Genomic DNA, 25,754 nt, shown 5'->3' with positions numbered 1-25,754 from the left:
AATAATTTTTTTTTTATACATATGATTGAAGATTCCATGGAAGTGTAAACACATTTCACCATAATAACCCACAGAATTCCAGCTGTCGGTGTTATAGCAAATTCAGTAAGATCGAGTTTACTGTCCGTTTATGATAGATTTTGCTAACAGAAGAGCCCAATAAACAAGTGACTGCTAATTGTTTTACGGTTGTGACCTCCAGAATTTCGACCGAACCACGTGGTACCGTCGGAGACAATCGTAGGGTATTCTCCAGTGCTGCAGTCTCCTGCCCTGATTAAACGGCATGCTGTCCCAATTAAGTGAAGTAAACCCTGGCTATTTTCTCGATTGGTTTCTGTTTTTTAAGATTTGCCCCAAATAAACGGTGGCCCAAATAACCAGAATCCACTATATATACACTACATATTTTTGATTTAAAATAAATATGTTTTTACTGTTATCCATGTACATTACGTTTTAGCATAGGCATATGATGCAAGAAAGCAAGCTTATGCAGTGTCAGCCAAAAAAAAAAAAAAAAAAATCCCTCCCAATTCATCCCTCTGTTCATTCCAAATACCTGTCCAGCTCAGCCTTAAATTTATTTAGGCTATCAACTTCCACAACAAAGGATGATGGAAGTCTGTTCCACCACCCAACCAACTACCTGCTGGCTAAAGGCAAACTTCTGCACATCTATCCTACATCTGTCTTTCCTCAATTCGAATTTATGCCCTCTCAGGTGATTATTCTGAGCAAGAGGAAGCATCCCATCAGCACTGAGCATGCTCAAACCATTCAAGACTTTATACACCTCAATCAGATCACCTCGCAGGTGCCTAGTCTCCAGACACTGTAATCTGCAAAACATAAGCCTTTCTTTGTAAGAGCAACCCTTCGTTCCGTTCACTAATCTTGTTGTCTCCGTACTCGTTCCAACAGCTCTACATCCTTCTTAAAATGAGGCCTCCAGACCTATATACAGTACTGAAAGTGTGGCCTGACCATTGCCTTATATAAGGGGATAATCACCTCTTTATCTCTTCTAGAAAAATTCCTGAATATCATTGACAAGACACCATGAGCTACACTTGCAGACTGTCTGCAATGCTCAGAAAACTTCATATCTGCCTGCACAATTACCCCCAGGTCCTTTTCGTTCTCCACCACTGTCAGTGTAGTACCACAGAGTTGATACGTCACTCTGGGGTTACTGCTTCCCATATGTAGTACTTTGTTTGCCACCTCTCAGCCCATCTACTCAACTTTTCTAGATCCTGTTGCAGCAGCATACTGTCATTATTGTCCTAAGCGACCCTGCCAACCTTCATATAGTCTGCAAACTTGGACATTAAGCTTGATATACCATCATCGATATCATTTATAAATACTGAAAACAACAATGGACCCAACACTGAACCCTGAAGGACTCCACTAATAATATTAGTCAATGAAGAGCAGTGTCCATTGATTACTACTCTGTCTTCTCCCACTCAACCATCCCTTTATCCATAGCAGCAATTTGCCTCCAATGCCACACTGCTCCAATTTGTTCAGCAGGCTTCCATGTGCAACAGTATCAAAAGCCTTTCTAAGATTCAAATATATGATATCAAAGTTATTCCCTGCATCCAGTTCCTTTGTGACCACGTCATAGTATCCAATCAAATTGGTCAGGCAAGACTTTCCCTTAACAAAATCATGCTGTGTCCGAGCTATTACTGAAGTCTTGTCTAGATGATCCTGCAGTACTTCTTTAACCAGTGCTTCCATTAATTTTCCTGGAACAGAAGTTAAACTAGCAGGTCTATAATTACTTGTGTCGCCCTTTGATCCTTTTTTGTGAATTGGAGTCACATTTGTACATGGCTGCCTCCCCTGAGTCCAAGGAAGCTCTCATAATTATGGCTAAGGGTTTGCTTACTTCCTTTGCTGCGTCATTTAATATAACTGGATAGATCCCATCCAACCCGAGTGCCTTTTTTATGTTTATCTTCAACAATTTATCCTCCACTTTCCTCTCATTTATTACAAAATCATCTAGCTCAATGCCAGAGTAACTCACCTCTGGCATTCCCCTCCCTGAATAACTCCTCATGGGTGAATGTAGATGCAAAATACTCATTTAGTTTGTTAGCCACTTGAGCAGGATCATCAACAGTTGACCAATCTGATTCATCCCTTTCCTTCTAGAGTTTACATAGGTAAAGAACTTTGTTTTTCTTTGCATCCTTTGCCAAAGATTTCTCATAATCTGCCTTTGTCTGCCTAATGTCCTTTGTGACTTGGTTACAGACCAGCTTATATCTTAGGCTTCCATGTCACCCATTAATTTAAATGTGTCCCATGCATTTTTCTTCTCTCCCATATGTCTCATTAGCTCATCTGACATCCAATTAGGCCTAAATCTTGAACAGTATTTCTTAGTTGGTATGTAAAGCCTAGTAGCTTCAAAGATAAATTCTCTGAATACTTCCAATTTTGAATTTGCTGTTGGTAACATCATCAGTTGGTCCCACCATATAGAATTTAAATACTGTCTCAGACCACCGTAGTCACCATTATGAAAGCAAAAGCCCTTCCCTTGAGCCTTGATGGTAGTTACATCTTTAAGTAATTCCCATATCAGTAACATTGTGATCACTGTCACCCAGTGGTTCCTTTATCTGCAAATTCTTAATGCAAGAATAATCATTGCTGATAATCAGATCAAGTGTATTACTCCCTCTGGTTGCCTCTCGAATATGCTGCTGTAGAAAACAGTCATCCAATAAAGTCTTGCTAGTGTGCTATTGACCAACCTACAAGTTCCAGTCAATATCTGTAAAGTTAAAATCCCCCATTATAAGACACATTCTAATTTACAGGCCCACTATTTCTCTGCACAATTGCTCATTATACTCATCAGGTCTATAACACACACCTACTCTCATTTTTCCTTTCCCAGTGCTTATGTCACACCAGACTCAACATTGCATTGTTCACCAACTTGGATACATTTGCTTAGATTTTGTGTTTCTTATCTAACAGCATAACGTCTCCTCATCCCTTCCTGTCCTGTCCTGTCTATCCTTTCGGTACACACTATACTCCCCAAATTCCAATTCTGCACTACTTATATCTGTGTGACACCATGTCTCTGATATCCCAACAATATCTGCCTTTGATGTCTTGACTAGTACTTCAAGCTCATCAAATTTATTAACTATACCTTGGCATTGGTGTACATGCACCTATTTCTACTCTTAGTTACCCTAACACAGCCCATGTATTTATTTGTTCCACTATGACTCCCAACAGTCCTGGAAATCTCCATTGCCTTGCTTTCCATGCTGCAGCTCATTCTAACAGAAGCAGTGCAAGAATCACCTTTGCCTCTGCCTGCAGCCACTGTTTAACCTTTTAGTCTGTGTATGTCCCCAAGCTAGCAGTTTTCTGACCCATTAACACTGCCTCGGTAGCATCAGCAAATATTCTTGCACCCTTTCTATTTAAGCAAATATTCTTGCACCCTTTCTATTTACCCCATCCCTGTAGAAGCCATCTCTCCTGTCAACAAGCACAGAACAGGCTGAAAAAAAAATTCTACCCCTTGAGCCTTGCACAATCTCTCCAGGGCCAAATGAATCGAAAAGGCCCTCATCATATACTCCCTCCTATCGTGTATGGGTAGAATTGCAGACACTTTCACATTCAACCCTAACTCAACTTTTTTTTCAACATTGATCTGTACTTGTTGAGTAAATCTGCCAAAAAAGAGTTGAGTAAAAAAAAAAGATGCCATCTACTCTACAACGTCATCAACTTTTGCCCCTGGCAAACATACCCTGGTCCTGTTTCACCTATCCTTCATGCATAGTATATTCCCAGTCTCCCTGACAATAGAGTCACCAACAATAACTAGTTCCTTTGGGACCAGTGCATTCTGCCTTGTAGATTGCCTCTGTCATTCCACTCAAATAATTTGTCTAGTTCTTCCTTGAATTCATTCAAATTATCCACTTCCACAAAAACAGATAGAAGTGTGTTCTGACAATCTTTGTCCACCCACTGGCTGAAGGCAAACTTTCACATATCTATACTTCAATCATCCATCCACTGTTTGAAAATATGCTCCAGATGCTGCAATTTGTAGAACTGAAGCCTTTCTTGGTGAGATCACCCTTTTGTTCCTTTCACACAGAGAAGGGTAATATCTTATTACCCTTCTCTGCACGCTTTCCAGCAGATCTACATCCTGAAATTTTGTCTGTTACCTAAGTATAATACCCTTAATTTGTTCAGAGAGAAAGTGTCTGCAAATAAAAAAATCTAAAATAATGGCTGAAAAATTACTAAACATTTTTCATTTCACTTTTATCAATTGGTCTCACTAAAATTTAATAAATGAGTATGTTTATTACAATATAAAGACTTTCTTTTTTTACATATTATCTGTTTAAATAAAAAATAAAAATAAAAAAACTAGCATATATCAGTATTTTAAAGCATAGAAAAAGGAGGAAACAAAGTGTTTTTGAGTAATGAATCATGTGCAGTTTGTTCTGATGAAAATTTAATATTCAATCCTAAGAGTTAGGACTTGTCAAGAGAGAAAAATCACTACATTTGTTGAAAAATTTCACAACTTATTCATTAACATTATGAAAGGAAAATGTCTATTTCACAAGACTATGATTTTTATAATATTTATTACTCTAGTGTTACTAGCATACACTTACTGGATCCAGAGACTTCATCCAGACATAGTGCATGAGACGGTAGGTTGCATTCCTTGACAACAGGGAGCCAAAGATATACTATAGAGGAGAAAATATAAATGTAAAATTAAGTTAATAATTAAGGAGAATTTCAGTATATTTTCATTATGTTGCCAGAAACATGGCACCATAATGATATATTAACATTGTACATATCTCCTATAAACTTTTCATGGACATAATCAATGTTCAAAAACCCACTTTCCATTGTTAGTAACTTTCAATTGCTTGCAAGTACATTTTTTAGCTTCCATTAACACAAATTTAAAATTAATACATGTAAACAAATGATTTGGGGACTCCACTGTAGCTTTTTACAACAAAGCAAGCTACATATTGAAAGAAAAATGTTAATAAAAATGATTTAGTAATATCAGATGTTAAAAATTAGTTAACATTTCCATCTGATTTCATTCAACAGCACTGATGTCTCATAATTATCAGCTGGCAGAGTGTGATTGCTTAGCTGTATTCAACTATTCAATCCATATACAGTATATGGATGGATGCATTATGTTATGCCAGAGGTTTCCAAACTTTCTCAGTTCACGGTGCCCTTAAGTGTCTCAGTAATTTTCTCACAGCACCTGTAGGCCAAAATAAATATCAAACAGTTCTGTTTATTAAGTAGATAGGTTCACACAACTAAGGTTGAAACTGTGAACAACCTCAAGCTAGTAGTTTGTGCAATGTCGAATATTGCTGTGTTTCCCTCAAAAATTTAAAATATCCTATATTGGGGATATTTTAAATTTATTGGGGTGCCACATAAAATACATTATGTGGCACCCCAAACTGTGCACCACTCACAGTTTGGGAACCACTGCATTATGCACATAATGTAATGTAATAACATTATCTTATGCATATAATGTAATGCAAATAAAAAAAAAAAAAAAAAAAACAGAGATAGCAACTTTAAAAACTATGTACTATATTTTTAAAGTTAATATCTCTTTTTTGATATTTCTGAGAAACAATTCCAAGTCCAATATAGTTACCAAAGCAACCTTTACATTTTCTACAGTTATATATATTATATTAGGTATATATAATATTGGTGTAAATACACCACAGTTTACCCATAAATTCAACTACGTAAGTAGTGGAATAGCATCGTTTGATTATATCTCATATTGTGGCTACCTTCACAATGAGATACCAAGTATTGCACTACTTCGAATAAATAACACTTCTCTAGTAGAGAAGACTATTGTTATTTATTCTCAGTGGGCATCACTACCCAGACACGTTTTAGAGCTTGTTGGCTCACTCATCAGTGAGCCAACAATATACAGTATAGTATACTATGTGTGTGTGTGTGTGTGTGTGTGTGTGTGTGTGTGTGTGTGTGTTATATATAAAAGCTAAAATAGGATATTTGCCAATACATGGCAAACCAGTAGAGTGAAATTAACTTAACTAAATAAAATAACAAAATAACAGAAAAATAGGGGGGGGGAGGAATAAAGAAGAGGGTAGTGTGTTGAAGCAATATTCCTAAAACAATTTAGAAAATTAAGCCAATTAAAAGAATTTAGCGACGCCCCTAGTAGGCACCTGTTTACGAATTATGTGAAATCTCACTAAGGTGGAAACATGGTGGAAACAAACTGAAAACAATAATTAATAAAATAAAATAGACTGACCATTATACCCCATCTTGACAGATGTGTTATTTCATTTTATTCATTATTGTTTTCAGTTTATTTGGTCACGTAATGTTGTTAGTCCATGTTTCCACCTTAGTGAGATTTCACATAATTCGGAGAAGAGAAATACATGGGATGCATATAAATTAGCAGGTGACACAGAAGCCTATGGCAGATATAAGCAAATCTGTAATCAAGTCACAAAGGAGGTTAGGCAAACCAAGGCTGATTATGAGAAATCCTTGGCAAATGAAAAAAGGCCAAGATTTCTTTACTTATGTAAACTCTGGAAGGAAGGGGATGGAACCAGATTGGTCCACTTGATGTTGGTGGTTCAATTGTTGATGATCCCGCTCAGATAGCTGACAAACTGAATGAGTATTTTGCATCTACATTCACACATGAAAAATTCTGTAAGGGAGGTGATAACAGAAGTTTACTAAACTCTAACAGGGAGCAAATGATTTTGTAATAACGGAGAGAAGAGTGGAGGAGAAACTGTTGAAGTTAAACATAAAAAAAGCACCTGGGTTGATGGAATCTATCCAGTTATATTAAAGGAGGTGGCAAAGGAAGTAAGCAAACCCTTAGCCATAATTATGAGAGCACCCTTGGATTCAGGGGAGATCCCTAAAGACTGGACATGTGCAAATGTATTCTCATTTCACAAAGAGGGATCAAAGGGTGACATGAGTAATTACAGACCTGTTAGTTTAAGTTCTGTTCTGGGGAAATTAATAGAGGCAAAGAAGAACTGGTTAAAGAAGCACTGCAGGATCATCTAGACAAGACTGCAGTTATAGTTCAGACATAGAATGGCTTGTTAAGTGGAAGTCTTGTGACCAATTTTATTGGATACTATTATGTGGACACAAAGGAACTGGATACATAAAATAATTTTGGTTTCATATACTTGGATTTCAGGAAAGCTTTTGATACTGTTGCACATTATTATTAGCCATATGGTGCAAGGAAGCCTGAGGCTTATGATGCACCAGCCAAAAATTTCTGAGTCACACACACACAGAGAGAGAGAGAGAGAGAGAGAGAGAGAGAGAGAGAGAGAGAGAGAGAGAGAGAGACGTAGAAAGGAATCATCAAGAAAGAGAAGAATCATGATATCCAGCTCAGGACCCTGCATGTGCCAAGCCCATACTCACCAGATGTGAGCCTCATGGAAGACTAATGTACAAACTGGAGCACTATGGCATTAAAGGCACGTTTCTGCTATGAATAAAGAGATGGTTGAGTGGGAGAAGACAGAGTGGTAATCAATGGACACTGTTCGTCGTGGATCAATGTTATTAGTGGAGTCCTCTAGGTGTTGGGCTTATTGTTGTTTTGTATCTTTATCAATAATATTGATGGTATATTATATCAGACTTAATGTCATAGATAGTATATCAGGCTTAATGTCAAAGTTTGCAGATGTCACAAAGGTTAGCAGGGTTGTTGATGAGAGTAATGAGAGTGTGCTACTGTAGGAAAGGATGTAGGAAAGTTTGGTAAATGGACTGATAAGTATCAACTGAAGTTTAACATTGACAAATGCAAAGTACTACATATGGGTAGCAGTAACCTCAGAGAAATGTACCAATTGTGTGGTACTACACTCTGGCTACTGGAGAATGAAAAAGACCTGGGGATAATTGTGAAGTCTGATATGAAGTTTTCTCAGCAGTGCAGACAGGCTGCTAGAGCAAGTAATTTGGTTTTGTCAATGATATACAGGAATTTTGTTAGCAGTAATAAGGAGGTGATTATCCCTTTGTATAAGGCAATGGTCAGTACACACCTTGAGTACTGCATATAGGTCTGGAGGCCTCATTTTAGGAAGGGTGAAGAGTTGCTAGAATGAGTACAGAGAAGGGTAACAAGATTGATGAGAGGAACAAAGGGTTGCTCTTTGGACTACCAATGGACTAAAATTCTGCAAGTTTCAGCATCTGGAGACCAGGCACCTGCAAGGTGATTTGATTGAGGTGCATAAGTCTTTGAATGGTTTGAGTTAACTCAATGCTGATGGGATTCTTACTCTTGCTCACATTACACACGATAAGGACAAATTCAAATTGAGGAAAGACAGTTGCAGAATAGATGTGAAAAAATTTGCCTTCAGCCAATGAGTGGTTGATTGCTGGAAAAAACTTTATCTCTCATTGCGGAAGTTGATAGCTTAAATAAATTCAAGGAAGAACTGGGCAAACATTGGGAACAAATGGAGAGTGGTTTTTTTTTTGGCTGATGCTGTATAAGCTTGCTGTCTTGCACCATATGCCACTACTAATGTTAACTGAATTTCTATTCATATCAAAGCAGCATTGATATGGGCTAACGATTCACCCTAAACTTTGACGAGGCTGTTCAGTTGACTCTTGCTTTTAGATGCCTGCTCATCTTCATACTCTCTCCCTCGTCAATGTGAGATGCTATGTATAAGCGCATTATTTTAATTTTTATGCATATAAGATTTATTTATTATTACTTATAATATAAGAGCATGTATTTCAAAGTCACTTGAAATAAGACAGCACAAATCGCAAACACATTGTATGTGGCTCTTTGTAATAAAAAAAATGGGGGATATAACTCAAAGCATACTTACTTTTCCTTCTTCTGTATATACTCCTACAGCATTGGGAATAATCTTTGCAGTGCGTTCTTTAGTCACTCTTATAACATCACAGGCAGGAAGGAGAATCTGAAAACATTTGTAGCAGAGCATTGACAACCTATTGCAATTTAGTAACAACTATTTAAAAGGGCAATATGAAGTTAATTTTTGCATTACTGTAAAGATTAGCTTCTCATCTGTATAATTTTATTTATGGTTTCACATCTTACCCTAATTATATAAATGTTAAAACAAAATGATGCCCAAATGTGTTCAAAGTGGAGTATACCTTAATTACAATCAGATAGATGATTGTAATTAAGGCATGCTTCATGCATTTAATAGGAATTTTGAACTTTATGATCCCTATACTGGTGAATTTTCCAGTAGAAAGTTAAGATGTTTCACATATTACATGTTCAAACAGCTCTATTTTAACATGGCTTCAGAAGAATATACAAGACAATAAATGGTTGAAACTCATGAGAAACTAAACATCAATACTTTCCAGAAAAACTTGTTTTTCTTTTTTTTTGTTAGTTGGTGCATCAGCTTCTGTGGCCATAATGCACCTCCCAAAGTTTTTGCATTTTGCTCTGATCCAAGCCAGAGGCGAGATTCAAACCCACCACCTTTTGGTTGCCAGGCAGGCACGTTACCCACTTGGCTAGCCCAGTCGGCGAAAGTCTTGTAAGCAGGTCACCTAGGATTAGGAGCATCGAGAGCTAACATGGGAAGGGTTTGAGTTTTGGATTTTTTGGTGCATTAGAGACAAAATGCACAAATATAGGTAGAGCACCCTTTTGTTCCATTCACCAATCTGGTTAATTCTCTGCCAATTTCACCAGATCTGCATCTTCCTAAAGTGAAGCCTCCAAACCTGTATACAGTAGGAAAGACAGTACTCAAGATGCAGCCTAACCATGGCCTTATACAAAGTTATAATCACCTACTTATCCCTGTTAGAAAAGTTTCTGTACATCATTGACAAAACACCCATTACTATTAATGGGTGTTTTGTGTGATGCAAGAAAGCAAGTGTATGAACTTAAGTTTGTCCAGTTCCTCCTTCAATTTATTTAAGCTATCAACTTCCATAACGACACATGGAAGTTTGTTCCAACAATTAACCACCCACGCTGGCTAAAGGCATATTTCCACACATATTTCTACAAATTCACCCCAGGGACTCACATCTGATCAGTATAGGCTTGGCACACCCAGGGTCTTGAGCTGGATATCATCATTCTTCTCCTTCTTGATGATTCCTTTCTACCTCTCTCTCTCAGGGAATTTTTTTTTTTAATAATAATAATTGTCTTTCCTCAATTTGAATTTATGCACCCTCAGATTCGTAATATGAGAAAACTGAAGAATCCCATCAGAATTCAGCAGGCTCAACCCATTCAATGCCATATACACCTCAATCAGATCACCTCGCAAGTGCCTAGACTCCAGCTGCTGCAATTTGCAGAACTTAAGCCTTTCTTGGTAAGAGGATCTCTTTGTTCAGCTCACCAATCTTGTTGCCCTTCTCTGCACCATGCTCAAGAAACTCTACATCCTTCCTAAAATGAAGCCTCCAGACATGTATGCAGTACTCAAGGTGTGACCTGACCAATGCCTTATACAAAGCAATAATCACCTCCTTTTTCCTACTAGCAAAATTGCTGTATATCATTGACAATACCCCCATGACTCTTCTCCCACTCAACCATCCTTTTATTCATTGTAGCAACTTGCCCTTAATGCAATACTGTTCCAATTTGTACAGTATGTCTTCCATATGCAACAGTCAAAAGCTTTCCTGAAATCCAAGTATATGATATCAAAATTATTTTTGGCATCCAGTTTCTTTGTAACCACATCATAGTATCCAATCAAATTTGACAGAAAAGAGTTTCCCTTAAGAAACCCATGCTGTGTCTGAATTATTACTGCTGTCTTGTCTAGATGATCCTGCAATGCTTCTTTAACCAGTGACTCCATTATTTTCCCTGGAACAGAAGTTAAACTAACTGGTCTGTAATTACTTGCGTCACCCTTAGATTCCCATTTGTGAATTGGGAATACATCTGCACGTCTCCAGTCTGTGGAGACTTTCCCCGAGTCCAAGGATGCTCTCATAATTATGGCTAAGGGTTTGCTTACTTCCTTTGCGGCCTCCTTTAATATAACTTTTAATATAACATAAGGAAGGCACCTGAGGTGGATGGTACCTACCCAGTTATATTAATGTTAAAGCTGTAGTAACTTGTAGATCACCACCTATGTCCATCCAATCATTGAACTTTTGCCCATGTCTTCAGGCTTTTCAACATGATCAGTATTGTGACTTAGTTGACCATCGTGAATAATTCGTTTCTAATGCAGGTTTTGGAAATTCATTCCAGACACTCAAATTCATTTCTCTTTCTATTCACTGACATATATATATATATATATTTTTTTTTTTTTTTTTTTTTTGGGTAGTAAAATTTAAAACAGTAAAAAAAAAAGTTAAACACCAATCAATAACAAAGCACACGGTATGCACAAATTGGAACTAACACGACATGAACAACTTTTTACGGAGTAAAAAGTTTACGAAGTTTAGATATGGGAATGAAGATCACATTCTGAAAATTTATGTTTTTTATATGATTGAAGATTTCGATGAAGGGGAAACACATTTCATCATAATAACATAAAAACACAATTCCAGCTACTGGTATTATCGCAATTGCAATAAGATAGAGTTTGATAGAGTATGGTAGTAATACCATATAACAGATTGTACAGACAAAAAAGCCCAATAACCGAAAACTGTAAATTGTTTTAGCATTAGCATTAGTAGAGGCATTTGATGCAAGAAAGCAAGCTTATGCAGCATCAGCCAAAAAAAAAAAAATAAATAAAAAATAACCACTTCCACTTCACCCCTCTGATCGTTCGAAATACCTGTCCAGCTGAGCCTTAAACTTATTTAGGCTATCAACTTCCACGACAAGGGATGGAGGTCTGTTCCACTAACCAACCACCCGCTGGCTAAAGGCAAATTTCTGCATGTCTATCCTACATCTGTCTTTCCTCAATTTGAATTTATGCCCTCTCAGGTGATTATTCTGAGCAAGAGGAAGAATCCCATCAGCATTGAGCATGCTCAAACCATTCAAGGCTTTATACACCTCTATCAATCAGATCACCTCGTTGGTGCCTAGTCTCCAGACACTGAATTTTATGTTTTATGGTTGTGACCTCCAGAAATGTGCTTTAGAAAAAAATCACAAAAACCTTCAAAATTGATTCTTATAACTGAAGATGTGATTCTAATAAATGATGAAAGTGTAGTGCAGATATCTGATTCTATAAAGCAGCCGATTCTAATAACTAGTGATCGTTATAACTGGCACTTACTGTAATTGCAAAAGTCTCAGCATCTTGACTAGCTGGGCCCATGTGACTAGAAAATGGAAAACAGCTGGAGTTTTGTACAGCAAAAATCAACTTACTATTAGGAAAGTTGGACTGGAGAAGGTAAAATTTCAAAGAGTCAAGTGATTAGTGGTGTTGGGAGAACAATAGAGGCAACAGATGAATTTGCCAGAATGTGATAGAAAGATTTTAATTCAGAGAAGATCGAAGAGGAGATTCCAAATTACTGTCTCAGACAGGGAATATCACAATGAACATAAGCACAAGTACTACCTTTGAAGTGAAAGGAATCATACAGCGAATAATTCAGACAACTAAGATGACCAGTTGTTGAATCAACCGATAACTGGGATTCTCTCAGAAAAGTACATGGGGTTTGGCAGACTAAGTGGCAATGGACATCACTGAGATTAAAAATGAGACCACGTATATTTGCAAAATGAATGAGGCAGTGTTTGGGAGGATTAGATCTTTTCACAGATAACTCTGTTCTATTAGCTTGACAATTCATGATGTATTTAGTAGCAAGAAAAGATGGCGAGGACATGCTTTATGAAATCTTTGGATATGGCATACAGATGGCAAGAATATACCCAGATACTTGACATAACGTGGCCTCGACAATGTCCCCTGCACACACATTCTTGGATTCCCTCCAGTCACTATCTGTCAGAGTAAAGGCAATGAGATTATACACTGGTTGATCAGAAACTTCCTAGAGATTTACCAATAGGTTTGGTCCAGTGTACTACTTAAAGGGCCAGCCTGCGAACACCATTTTATAGCTGTACCCTCAAAATGCAAGGAAGATTGGATCTCGCCACAACATCCATCATAACTTCAAAGGACATCAATCATACTGCATGTAAGAGATGGGGAGGGGGTTGCCGAAGCTTTGCTCTGGTAACTAAACATGGGCTCCACCACTTCAAGCTTCCAATAAGCAAACTGGTGTTATTGCACCATTTGATGAGAGTCATCCATTTGATGTACCATTTGATGAGAGCCTGGTAATACAGAGAAGTGGTATTGCTCCATGTGATGTAGGCTTCACACTTAGACCCCAGCTTATGTTCGTTCGCACATGGGTGGGCACCTCCAGTATGTTAGGTGCTGCATTTCAGGACTTGCACATGGGGGTTATACCAGGGTTACAAAAGTCCAACCATCATGTAGGTGCAAGCAGAGGATTTGGCTGTCACAGACCACGGAACTTTGCCAAATTAGGTCCATTTGATTTCACCCAATTATCAGTTCCATAAGAATTTTAGACTCCTAGGTAACAAACCCAGTTTGGCATACCTGAAAGAATGTCTGATAGCCTTAAGAACCAATAAAGGATAATTACAATAAGGGATCTATAATGCAAATATCCTAATGAGGGTTGTATGTGTTCTAGTTTGCATAGATAGTAGATTTTGAAAAAGAAGCATTTTTACTATCAGATTTTCTAAGCTTATGAGACAATAGGAATTGTCCATTAAAGTCCAGTTGTTGTTGTTGTTGTTATTATTTGGTTTTTAGGAGCATTAGCAACTAAGGCCATATTGCTCCAGTGCGGTGGTCATTCCCTGACCTTTCCGCATGCTCCGTATTTGGTGGTGATGGGCTCGAACCCTGGTCTAATCAAGAAGCGTGTGCTACGCACTGCTGCTCCTTCCCACCTGGCGCCTTTGAAGTCCAGATCCATCTGTCTGAAACCTACATTATGTTATACACTACTACACAATACTGCCACTGCTGCAGTGTACAATGTATAGGCCTGAAAATAGATTGGTGAAGGGGGGAATAAAGGGGTGCTTTAACCAAAAAGGGCTTAAGTTCTGCAAATTGCAGCATCTGAAGGCTAGGCACTTGCAAGGTCATCTGATTGAGGTTTATAAGGCTGTGAATGGTTTAAGCAGGCTCACTGCTGATGGGATTCTTCCTCTTGCTCAGGTTACAAACCTGAGGGGGCATAAATTCAAATTGAGGAAAGACAGTTGTAAAATAGATGTGCAGAAATTTGCCTTTAGCCAGCAGATAGTTGATTGCTGGAACAAACTTCCATCTGTTGGTGTGCAAGTTGATAGCTTAAATAAAGGAAGAACCAGACAAAATTTTGGAGAGAATGGATGAGTGAAATGGGAAGCATTTTTTTTTTTTTTTTTGACTGATGCTATATAAGCTTGCTTTCTTGCATCATATGCCTGTACTAATGCTAATCGCCAAGTGGTTATGTACAGTGCAATAGCTTGTTATGTTAGTGTTTGTTATTTGGTTTTTAGGAGCATTAGCAACTAAGGCCATATTGCTCCGGGAATATGCGGTGGTCATTCCCTGACCTTTCCGCATCCTTCGTATTTGGTGGTCACGGGCTCGTACCCTGGTCTAATCCAGAAGCATGTGCTACGCACTGCTGCTCCTTCCCACCTGGCTATGGAGGCGCCCACAGTGCAATAGCACATGCATTTGAGTGCCTAAAAATAGAGTACTGATTATATTATTATGCAGTTGAAATTCACTTATTTCTTATTTTTTAATTTGTTGCTTTTGATTAGATGCCTTACTTTTTCTATAATGTGATCGATGGGTCATGTCAGAGTATAAATAAAACAAAACAATCCCAATTCTTGCACCAGGATAGGCAATAATATGAAACCATTGTAATCCATTCAAATTGTGAAATGTTTTTCTGATGGTTGTTAATCCCAAATTTATCCCAATTTTTGTCTATTAGGGTCATCTGATTAAGGGTTCCATTGTCATAAAACGTTTGGATGTTCTACTATTCCTGCAATCTAAAGAATAGATATGTCCAGCCTGTAACAACTTACTATAACACCTCTTGTGAACAAATCTGGGTCTTTTCTCATCCTGTTTGGTTACATCTATCCATCACTGAGCATTCATACCTTTTACATCCAACTTTTAACATCGATACTACTAAGTATTTGATATGTGGCTGCCAGAATTCACCATTACTTTACAAGGATGACATGACCCAATATAAAATAATCATCTTTACTGTATAGAAATACATACAATATTCCCACCACAGAAAAGGTAACACCAGGATAAATAAATATATTATGTTTCAGGATAGTGTATTTTAATTCTTCAAAATACTCATATTAAAAAAAATAATGAAATGCACCATGGCCCATTACACTTGATCACTTGCGGGGGGGGACAGGTACTGTATTGTGTTTAGCATTTTAGTGGCCCCCAAAACCTATTTTAAACCCTTCGAAAGTTTTTAGCAAGCTAAAATATTTTCAATATCCAAACTAAAGTTTACCATTCAATTAATCAAAACTGAATAGTAACATTAATCAAAATGATCTGTACAGATGAATTTTTCTTGCTTTTTTATGCAAAACTTTTAATCAGTTCTGAAAAGTCTATTGGTAAATATGGATCATAATAAATTTTGATTAAAATCAAAATAACAAGAAGTCCCTCCACCATCATGGATAGGTATATTTTAATAAATTAACTTAGAAAATGCCCTTCCACCACTTGTAAATATTAAAAATTACAAACAAAAACAAAAAAAAAAAAAATCTATGGGCACAGTTATGCAACTACGTATTGAGTTGTTATTTGTTATTTTGGTTTTTTTTAGGAGCATTAGCAACTAAGACCATATTGCTCCGGGAATATGCGGTGGTCATTCCCTTGACCTTTCCGCATCCTCCGTATTTGGTGGTGACGGGCTCGAACCCAGGTCTAATCAAGAAGCGTGTGCTACGCACTGCTGCTCCTTCCCACCTGGCTTCGGAGGCGCCACGTATTGGGTGGCCACAATTAAAGTACTGTACAAGCAACCCCCATATAACACTTTACTTCTACAACACAGTTTCGCTCTAGCATGATTGATAAATTGCAGCAATCCTTGCACAACATGGTACTTATATAACACGGTTAGAGAATTGCGGAAAACCTATCATAACAGTATTTTTGAGCTTTTGTGTGTGGGGGGGGAACCCTGCTATTATGTTGGATGTAATGTTTCAGCATTTCCATTCTCTTTTGTGAATCCCCCTGTTGACTCGCTATGGGGGAAGAAAAAAAAAATTATTGGGAAATCCCCGTATTTTATTTTGTTAGAAAATCCCCTATTGAACTAGTGCTTGTTTGAGACCATAAAAAACTGACTTCAAAGCATGCAATTTGTGACTTTTAAGGTTTTTGTAAGGTTATTTTGGTTTTTATTTGATTGTTTATAAATATTTCTGGGTATGTATTACTAAACTTTGTTAGAACCATTTTGGAATAATTTCTTTGTTATAAATTAAACAAATTTTGGAGTCTTAAAAAAGGGGAAAAGAGGTATCATATGTTGCAAAAAGTTTAAATTTAAATGAAGCAACAATCTGGACCATAAAGAAATAGGAACAGAAAATTAGAACTCCTGTTGCTGCAGGATCTTCATTTCCCCAAATATGACAGCTTGTCCCCAAGCAGCAATAATTGAGAAAATAAAAAAGTATTTAGATTGAAGTACTCAAAAAGTACTCAGTATTTGGATTGAAGATGGCAGTAAAAAGCAGGATCCCATTAGATGGCAATGTATTAAACAAAAGGCGTTCAAAATTTAAAACCATTTAAAAGAAAAGAGAATCTTCTGTTAACCCAGAGTTTGTTGCCAATAAAAGTTGGTTTGAGCAATTTAAAAACCGCTTCTCATTACATAACATAATCTGAGGGGAAAGTGCATTAGCTGATAATGAAGCTGCCAAGAAGTATGCAGAGGAATTTCAAAAAAAATTATTGAAGAGCACAGATACACACACACATCAAGTTTTCAATGCCCACGAGCCAGGTCTTTGGTGGGAAAAAAAAAAAAAAAAATGCTCAACAAAATGTTTATTTCAAAAAAAGAGAAAACTACACCAGGTTTTAAGGAATCAAAAGATTGTGTAATGTTACTTATGTGCAGTAACACATCAGGAGATTACATGATAACATCTATGCTAGTTTATAGATCCTCTTAATTCTTGTGCAATGAAAGGTGTAAATAAAAATGTGCTACTGCTACACTGCAAAGCAAATAAAAAAGTTTGGGTAACTGCCAATTTATTTAAAGAATGGTTTCTAAATTGTTTTGTGCCAGCTGTGGAAAACTATTTAAATCAGGAAAAAAAAAAAGGAAAAAAAAAAAAAAAAAAAAATCTTGATTTCAATGTTTTATTACTATTGGATAAGTGCTAGGCCATCCAAAAGATTTAATCAACCAAACGTTGAAGTTGGTGGAACAGACTTCCATCCCTTGTTGTGGAAGTTGATAGCCAAAATAAATTTAAGGCTCAGCTGGACAGGTATTTTGAATGAGCGGAGGAGTGAAATGGGAGTGGGTTTTTTTTTTTGGCTGATGCTGCATAAGCTTGCTTTCTTGCATCATGTGCCTCTACTAATGCTAATGTTCCTACCACCTAATACAACTTCTTTAATTCAGCCATTAAATCAAGGCATCATATCAGCCTGTAAAACTCATTACATCAGAAAATCGTTACAATGGAGTCATGGAAACATTTTTCAATTGTGGACTGTATCAGAATCACACCTTTATCACTCAAAGAAGTAAAATCATCAACATTAAATGCATGTTGGAAAAATGTATGGCCAGAGTCAGTTCGTTGTTGTTGTTTGTTATTTGGTTTTTAGGAGCATTAGCAACTAAGGCCATATTGCTCCGGGGATATGCGGTGGTCATTCCCTGACCTTTCCGCATCCTCCATATTTGGTTGTCATGGGCTCGAACTTGGGTCGAATCAAAAAGCATGTGCTGCTCCTGCCCATCTGGCTGCTGCTCTCCTGCCCATCTGGCTACGGAGTTCATTCAGGAAATATGGTTGAACTGGCAGAAAACGGAATTGACACGATAGTAGAACTTGCTAAGTCAGTAGGAGGGGAAGGTTTTGATGATATGACTACTAAAGATGTTCAAGAATTCCTTAGGTAAAAAAAAAATCAATTCAGAGGATGATAGGCAAGATGAAAATTCAGAAGTTCCAAATTTTACACTAAAAAGCATATGGGAAGGAATAAACTTAGCCAAGAAATTAGGATTTTATTTTATGAATGCAAATCTTTCGACTGAAAGTGCCAAAAAGTTCAAAAGGGAGCTTCAAATATGCTTAGCTCTATACCATGAAATTTACAAAGATCTATCAAGCAAAAGCAAACAAACCCAGATTACTGATTTTTTAAAGAGAGCAGAAGATACATGAAATCTAGATGCCACAGAAGAAATTTTTTTTCTCTGCAAAAGAGAAAACATTTTTGTTTTCTCTTTTGCAGAGAAGAAAAAATCTCTGGCATGAATGATATTTCTTACATGGCCGCTAAGGCAGGAATGTTGTCGCAAAACACACTCTTTTAGATAGAGGAAGATGAAGAGGAAGAAAATTAAATGCACGTATATTATGTGACATATGTATCAAGTTTGTAAGACATTTGTTCAGTTATTACTATTTTTTAATCAAAATTAAGTTTTCAATAGTTATAAAAATAAAAAAAATAATAAATAAATAAATAAAAAAAAAAGGTGTATTTTTGTTAGCTATTCGGGATTTTATAGGAACCTGTTATACAAGGGTTACTGTCAAGAACACAATCTAACAGAGGAAAATGCCCCAAACATGGTAACTAGGTTCTTCAGAGGATGCAAAAGAGAATTAATTAAAACAATCAGTTCCAAATATCATCACCAGGGGAAATGTTTTGCTATGAATGATTAACCTGTTACAAGATCTTTATGGCTGTGCATAATGCAAATGAAGAATATGCTGTTAATACTAGTATGATAACAGTGTCACTACTGCTTGACATTTTTGTGCAACACCATTACTGGCAACATATAACATGCTATATGACTGTTGTCAAGCACATTAGCATAACATTAAGGGTATAAGTACCTCACATAATATAATTTGTTAATCGATTCTGTGGTCGGTCTAGCATAATTTCACAATGAATAACAGCCTGGTTAACTGAATACCATAACATAGTATTTGGGTTGGGGGCACCTCTAGTGGTTTCCCACAGCTGCTCCGTATACTCTGTGAAAGCCAGAAGTATGAGTAGTGTGTTGTTTTATGAAGTATAGTCAGGGCCGGATTTAAACTTGTTGTGGCCCTAAGCTATAACACGTACGAGGCCCTTCTTTCTTACAGTTCACCTGTGACAATATAAAAAAAAAGGATTTTTAAAGATGGAACGAGGCCTTTTGTAATAGTATTAGTAATGGCTGCATGGTGCAAGAAAGCCTATGGCTTATGCTGCACCAGCCAAAAAAAAACCCGAATAAAACAATGATAAAAAAAATAATAATAAATAAATAAATAAAAAAAAAAAATTTTAATAATAATAATAAATAAAAGGAAATTAAACCTATCATCCTATGCGCTTCCCTGACCCGAAGGTACCATCCAGATGACCTTTGAATTTCCCCAAACTGTCAGCCTCTACCACCCATGTAGGCAACTTATTCCAGTAATTTATAACTCGCTGGCTAAAATAAAACTTCCTGCAGTCCAATCTAAACATTTCCCCCCATAACTTGAATTTATGTCCCTAGTTCTAGCATCATTTATAATCTTGAAAATTTTGTCCTCATTCATTTTACTGATGCCTCTCAGAGCCTTAAACACCTCAATTAAATCTCCTCTAAGGTGTCTAGTTTCCAAACTCTGCAACCCACATATTCGAAGTCTTTCTTCATAAGGAAGCCCTTTTGCCAATCTCACCAGGCAAGTTAACCGTCTTTGCACCCTTTCAAGAAGCTCGATGTCTTTCTTTATGTGCGGTCTCCATACTTCAACACAGTATTCCCAGTGTGGTTTAACAAAACCCTTATATAATGGGATTATCACGTCCCTATCTCTACTTGCAAAAGTTCGATTGATCGATAGGACACCATGGGCCTTCCTTGCAACCTGTTTACAATGCTCAGAGAATTTCATATCTAACCGTATCATAACACCCAAGTCCCTTTCCGCCAGTACTGGGTTTAGTTGAACTCCACCAAGTGAATAAGTTATTTTGGGATTACTGTTTCCCAGGTGTAACACTTTGTTGGATTAAAGCATAGCTGCCATTTTTCTGACCATTCCTGAAGCATATCTAGGTCTCTCTGAATAAGCTCAGCTTGACAGTGATCATTAACTACTCTACCAATTTTAACATCATCTGAAAATTTAGACATCACATCCTCTACCCTTCATCGATGTTGTTTATGAAAATTAAAAATAACAGTGGTCCTAATACTGACCCTTGGGGAAACCCACTTCTTACATCAATCCAATCTGAGGAATAGCCATTTATCACAACCCTCTGCCTCCTGCCCTGAAGCCATCCTGCTATCCATCTAAGGATTTTCCCAGTGATTCCAAACTGCTCCAGCTTATAAAGCAACCATTCATGTGGGACTGAGTCAAAAGCTTTGCTGAAATCTAAATAAACAATGTCGAAATTATTCCCTAAATCCAGCTCGTGAGTGACCCTTTCAAAATAGCGAACCAGATTTGTTAAACATGATTTTCCCTTTACAAAACCATGCTGAGTATCCTTGAGAATTTCAATTCGATCCAAATGATCCTGAATTCCACCCTTGATCATTGCCTCCATGATTTTCCCTACCACTGAAGTCAGACTGACAGGTTGATAAATTCCCAGTTCACTCTTAGAGCCACCCTCTAGAGATACATTGCACTTTTCCAATCCAAGGGAATCTCCCCAGAGTCTAGTGATGCTCGCATAATTAGCCTCAATGGTTCAATGCACTCACTTGCTGCCTCCCTTAAGATTATAGGGTATATTCCATCAACTCCAGGAGCTTTACTGGCTTGTAGGCCTGAAAGTTTTTTCATTAAAGAATCTTGTGAAATTTCAATATCATTAATTACATATTTTTCAACTTTGCTCCCACAATTTCCCATTGCCACAAAAGGTTTTTCATTTGTAAATATCGATGCAAAATAACTGTTGAGTTCATCTGCAACGGCAGCCGGTGTATTTAATACTATCCCCTTTCCCTTACGTAAAGGTCCAATCTGGTTTTCCTGCTCTTCTTGGAATTTATATATATGAAGAATTCCTTATCCCCCCCCCCCCATTTACTCTGTTTGCTAGTGATTTCTCATAAACTGCCTTTGCCTGTCGAACCTTTTCTGTAGCTCTATTACAGATCATCTTGTAGCTGTTATAGGCTTTAGTACTTTTTATTGCTCTGTAACGTTTCCATGCTACCTTTTTCTGCTCAAGTAATGTGGCAACTTCACTATTCATCCAACTTGGAACCCTCCTTGTGGAGTATTTTTTTTTAATGGTAAATACGCATTCAAGGCATCTGTGATTAATGTTTTAAAAGCATACCACAGTTCAAATGTATTCATTCTCTGTGCAATATCTACCCAGTTAATAGAGGCCATGTAGTACCTTAAGGCATCGTAATTTCCTTTTCTGAAATTAAAACCCATTCCTTTGCCTTTTACTGCTGCTACCTCTCTCAACATCATCCACCGTAGAACTCCGTGATCACTTCCTACTACTGGTTCCTCTACTGTCAGCCCTGTTATGTCATCTGATTCATAGGTGATGATGAGGTCTAGGATATTCTTTTCTCTAGTACTTTCCCTGACATGTTAATACACATAACATGTCATCTAGTTGATTTAAAAATTTTGTTCCCCATGTTGAGTTTCCTTCCCATTTACTCCAATCAATTAGAGGCAAATTGAAATCACCCATAATAAGACATTGACGCTTACTTGCCCATTCCATTTGCATGTAGAGGCTTTCGTCATAATCTTCACAATCACCTGGTCTGTAGATTACAACTACTCGCATTATACCTTTGTTTCCAACTATCTCACACCATACAGATTCTATACTAGCAGGTGAAACGTCTGAATCCGGGAAAGCTATCGTCGCACTCAGGCTGCTTCTGGTAAGAAGCATTACCCCACCACCCCTTCTATCTACCCTATCCTTCCTAAATACATTGTACAATCCGTACTAAAACTCATCATCCCCAATTTCCGGGTGGCACCACGTTTCCGTAAGCCCTATTATGTCTGCGTTACTTGTTTTAACCAGCAGTTCGAATTCACTCATTTCATTGATGACACTTCTAATATTACTATATAAACAATTAAATTAAGACTTACTGTTCTTGTATATTTAACAACCCTAACACAACCCTTGAAGTCTTTTAGGCTCTCTTCCCTGGCATTAGCTACCTGCTCACTTGAAACGTTTCTGCCCCCAGCTGGGGTAACAGATAAGAACTCTTGAGGTATGTGCAAGAGTTTCTTTGACCAATATTATCAGATAAATGCATGTCAGTATTACCCACATCCCCCCCTAACTATCAGTTTCCCTGAACCTTTAAGGTATCTTCAATAATACTGGCAAAAACCTTTGCACCACCTTTGTTTAAGTGTATCCCGTCTCTACAAAACAAATTCCTTCTACCTACAAGTGTGGGCCATGCTGATAGAAATTTCCCCCCTAAAGCCTTGCAGAGTCCTTCAAGTCTTGAGTTAATCCACAAGGCTTTTAACATATAATCCCTCCTATCATGTCTGGGCAGAATTGCAGACACAGACATTGTGGCCTAGCTCGCAGCATTTCCTCAGCATGGTCCTGTATTTTTCCAACAAATCGTCAGATTGTGTACGTTTAATGTCATTAGTCCCCACATGAATAATAATATTCTTTTTACCCCCCTTAAAATCTGACAATCTGTTGGTGACATCATTAATAGTTGCTCCTGGCAGACATACCCTGGTTCTACTCCACCTATCCTTATTACAAAAAATATTTCCCGTTTTCCCTGACAATGGAGTCTCCTAATAAAACAATGTCCTTTTTAATCAGAGTAGTTTGCACTTGGTTTTTCTGTTTTGAGGCCCGAATCAGGTCTTGGGTCCCTGAGTCCCCGAGTCTTGAGTCCCTGGAGTCTTGAGTCCCTGACGAGCTCCCAAATGCATTATTCTCGAGGGCAAGCACTCGTTTTTTTCAGGGACTCAAATTGTTCCATCAGTGCACCAAATTGTAATTTAAGATTGGTGCACTCCTTACATCGATCACAAAGAAAAGAATCACCAGGTGAGCTATGATTAGTCACCAGGTCGACCTTGGAAAACATTCCACAGGTCCGCAACGGATTAAATCATGACTCACCCGTAAATCGCCATCGGCTATTTCCGTGTGAGTCACGATACCCTGTGACGTATTTAAGGTAGATCTCATAACTACCATTATAAAATTAGCTAAATATCAATGAAAATTAACTTTAAAAAAATTATATCTATAATATTATTAAAATCAAACTGTTACAGGAAAACCTATAACAAAATAATCCAACAATATCTAAATAAATCAAATATTTAAAAGCACTAATCAACAGTAATCCAATCCACTTAACTGAGGAGCCCTGACGTAGCACGTTTGCTCACCTCGAATGCCAACACTTGAATTATGTGAGGCCCTAAGCTGCAGCTTGTTTAGCTTATGTGTAAATCTGGCCCTGAGCGTAGTGTTGTGTTGTCATCTGGCTTTTCACTGCAGGGCCACTGATGGGACTCCACGTTGCCCATCACTAACTTCTGGGAGGTAGCCAGGCAGCTCCAAAATCTCCGACATGGATGATATTTCTCACATATCATGTGATACTACCTTCGTGGCCACTAAGGCAGGAATGTTATCGCAAAACACACACTCCTTCATGTAGCTGCAGAGCCAAATGTTGCAAGGAATGATCTTGGACAATCACAGGCAACTGAGCTGTTAGAAATGAGAGACTGAATACTCTTCCAGTAGTAAAAATGTCAGTGGGTCTTGTACAAATCTCAATATCTGTCTTGCATAAAAACTCGTTGATGAAGGACCTCCCAGCAACTGAAGATCCTTCCAGCTGCAGTTTTGGAATGACAAAAGTCACTCACTAATATGTCTCAATACCATAGAGCAATAACTGAACATGTTACAGATCCAATAGACAAGTTACCTTAAAAAAATAAAAATAAACAATGGGCTGATAATGAAAATGGCTGGGAATTCACACTATACAGTGACCTTAAATGCATGCAAAAGAAAAGGAATTCCATGTATTCTTCAGGGTGGCTGCATGGCCAAAAATCTCCAGCAGTTTGGAATATTCATAGTACCATTAAAAGGAAATGGGCTCCATCTCTCCAAATGATGTTCCACGACCATTCCATGCCAAGAAATTCAGAGAAAATGTCAGTCAAGTTTTGCATAATCTGATTGCAATTGTTGTTTGCACTGGAGTTTGTATAAGTAGAAATGCAAAACTTTATGTGACACTTTCCACACTGTTATGCTCAGGACATCCTTGATGCTGCATGTGCACTGGTTCTGCTGTCTTGTGCTAATATCACTACACCATTGTGTATGGACCTTTCCATGACCACAACAGCAATATCTTTAGTTGCCTACCATTGGTTAAGGGGTTTGCATCGTCTTCTGGCCTTCCTGCTTCCACAAACCATGAAGTGATTTTTCTGACACCACATGGTATCATTGGATCTTCACTGGTGCTTGCAGTGTCTGAAATCCTGAATTTGCTGCTGCTATATTTCTTCCATTGTGGTAGTACAGCATCGTGATCAAAACATGCTCTGGCAGGATGAAAAGCATTGCACTCTTAATACTATGGTACACTCATCAGCATCATTATGATTATTATTAGTAGTAGTAGTAGCAGCATATGATGCAAGAAAACAAGCTTATAAAGCATCAGTAAAAAAAAAAATATATATATCACCTTTCCACATCACTTGTCCATCCCTCCAATTATTCATCTAGTTCTTCCTTGAATTTATTCAAACTACCCACTTCCACAACAGATGGAAGTTTGTTCAAACAATCAACCCCCCGCTGGCTGAAGGCGGGATAGGTGTAAGGAGATTTCCTTACACCTATCCTGCAAACATCCATCCTCAATTTGAATTTATGCCCACTCATGTGTAGTCTGAGCAAGAGGAACAATGCCATCAGCATTGAGCTTGCTCAATCCATTCAAAGTCTTAAATACCTCAACCAGATCACCTCACAGGTGTCTAGTCTCCAGATGCTCCAATTTGCAGAATTGAAACCTTCCTTGGTAGGAGCACCCTTTCATTTCCTTCAATTAATCTTGTTGCTTCTCTGTAAAAGTTCCAGCATATCTACATCTTTCCTAAAATGAGGCCTCTGGACATGTATACAGTACTCAACATGTAGCCTAACCATTTGGATAATCATGTCCTTATCCCTGCTAGCAAAGTTCTGCATATCACTGATAAAACCCCCTGAGCTGTCCTATCTGCATTGCTCAGA

The 25,754-nt window shown here is 37.7% G+C and overlaps 1 protein-coding gene across 3 annotated transcripts in view; it reads right to left on the bottom strand.

Moving 5' to 3' along the window:
• The window catches only part of LOC150087019 (uncharacterized), a 390,202-nt gene that overhangs the window by 253,373 nt on the left and 111,075 nt on the right, over positions 1 to 25,754 (bottom strand). For all 3 annotated transcript variants that reach the window (XM_090371746.1, XM_090371748.1, XM_090371747.1), the window contains exons 4-5: positions 9,000 to 9,095; positions 4,704 to 4,781 (exon numbers count right to left, since the gene is read on the bottom strand). In XM_090371746.1, coding sequence (XP_090227872.1) covers positions 4,704 to 4,781; positions 9,000 to 9,095 — 174 coding nt within the window. The remainder of the gene's footprint in view (positions 1 to 4,703; positions 4,782 to 8,999; positions 9,096 to 25,754) is intronic.

This window comes from Mastigoproctus giganteus, chromosome 4 (assembly GCF_048544385.1).
Source record: "Mastigoproctus giganteus isolate SK-2022 chromosome 4, ASM4854438v1, whole genome shotgun sequence".
NCBI lineage: Eukaryota > Metazoa > Arthropoda > Arachnida > Uropygi > Thelyphonidae > Mastigoproctus > Mastigoproctus giganteus.
The sequence above is the reverse complement of the archived record's forward strand: the minus strand, read 5'-3'. Positions and strand labels throughout refer to the sequence as shown.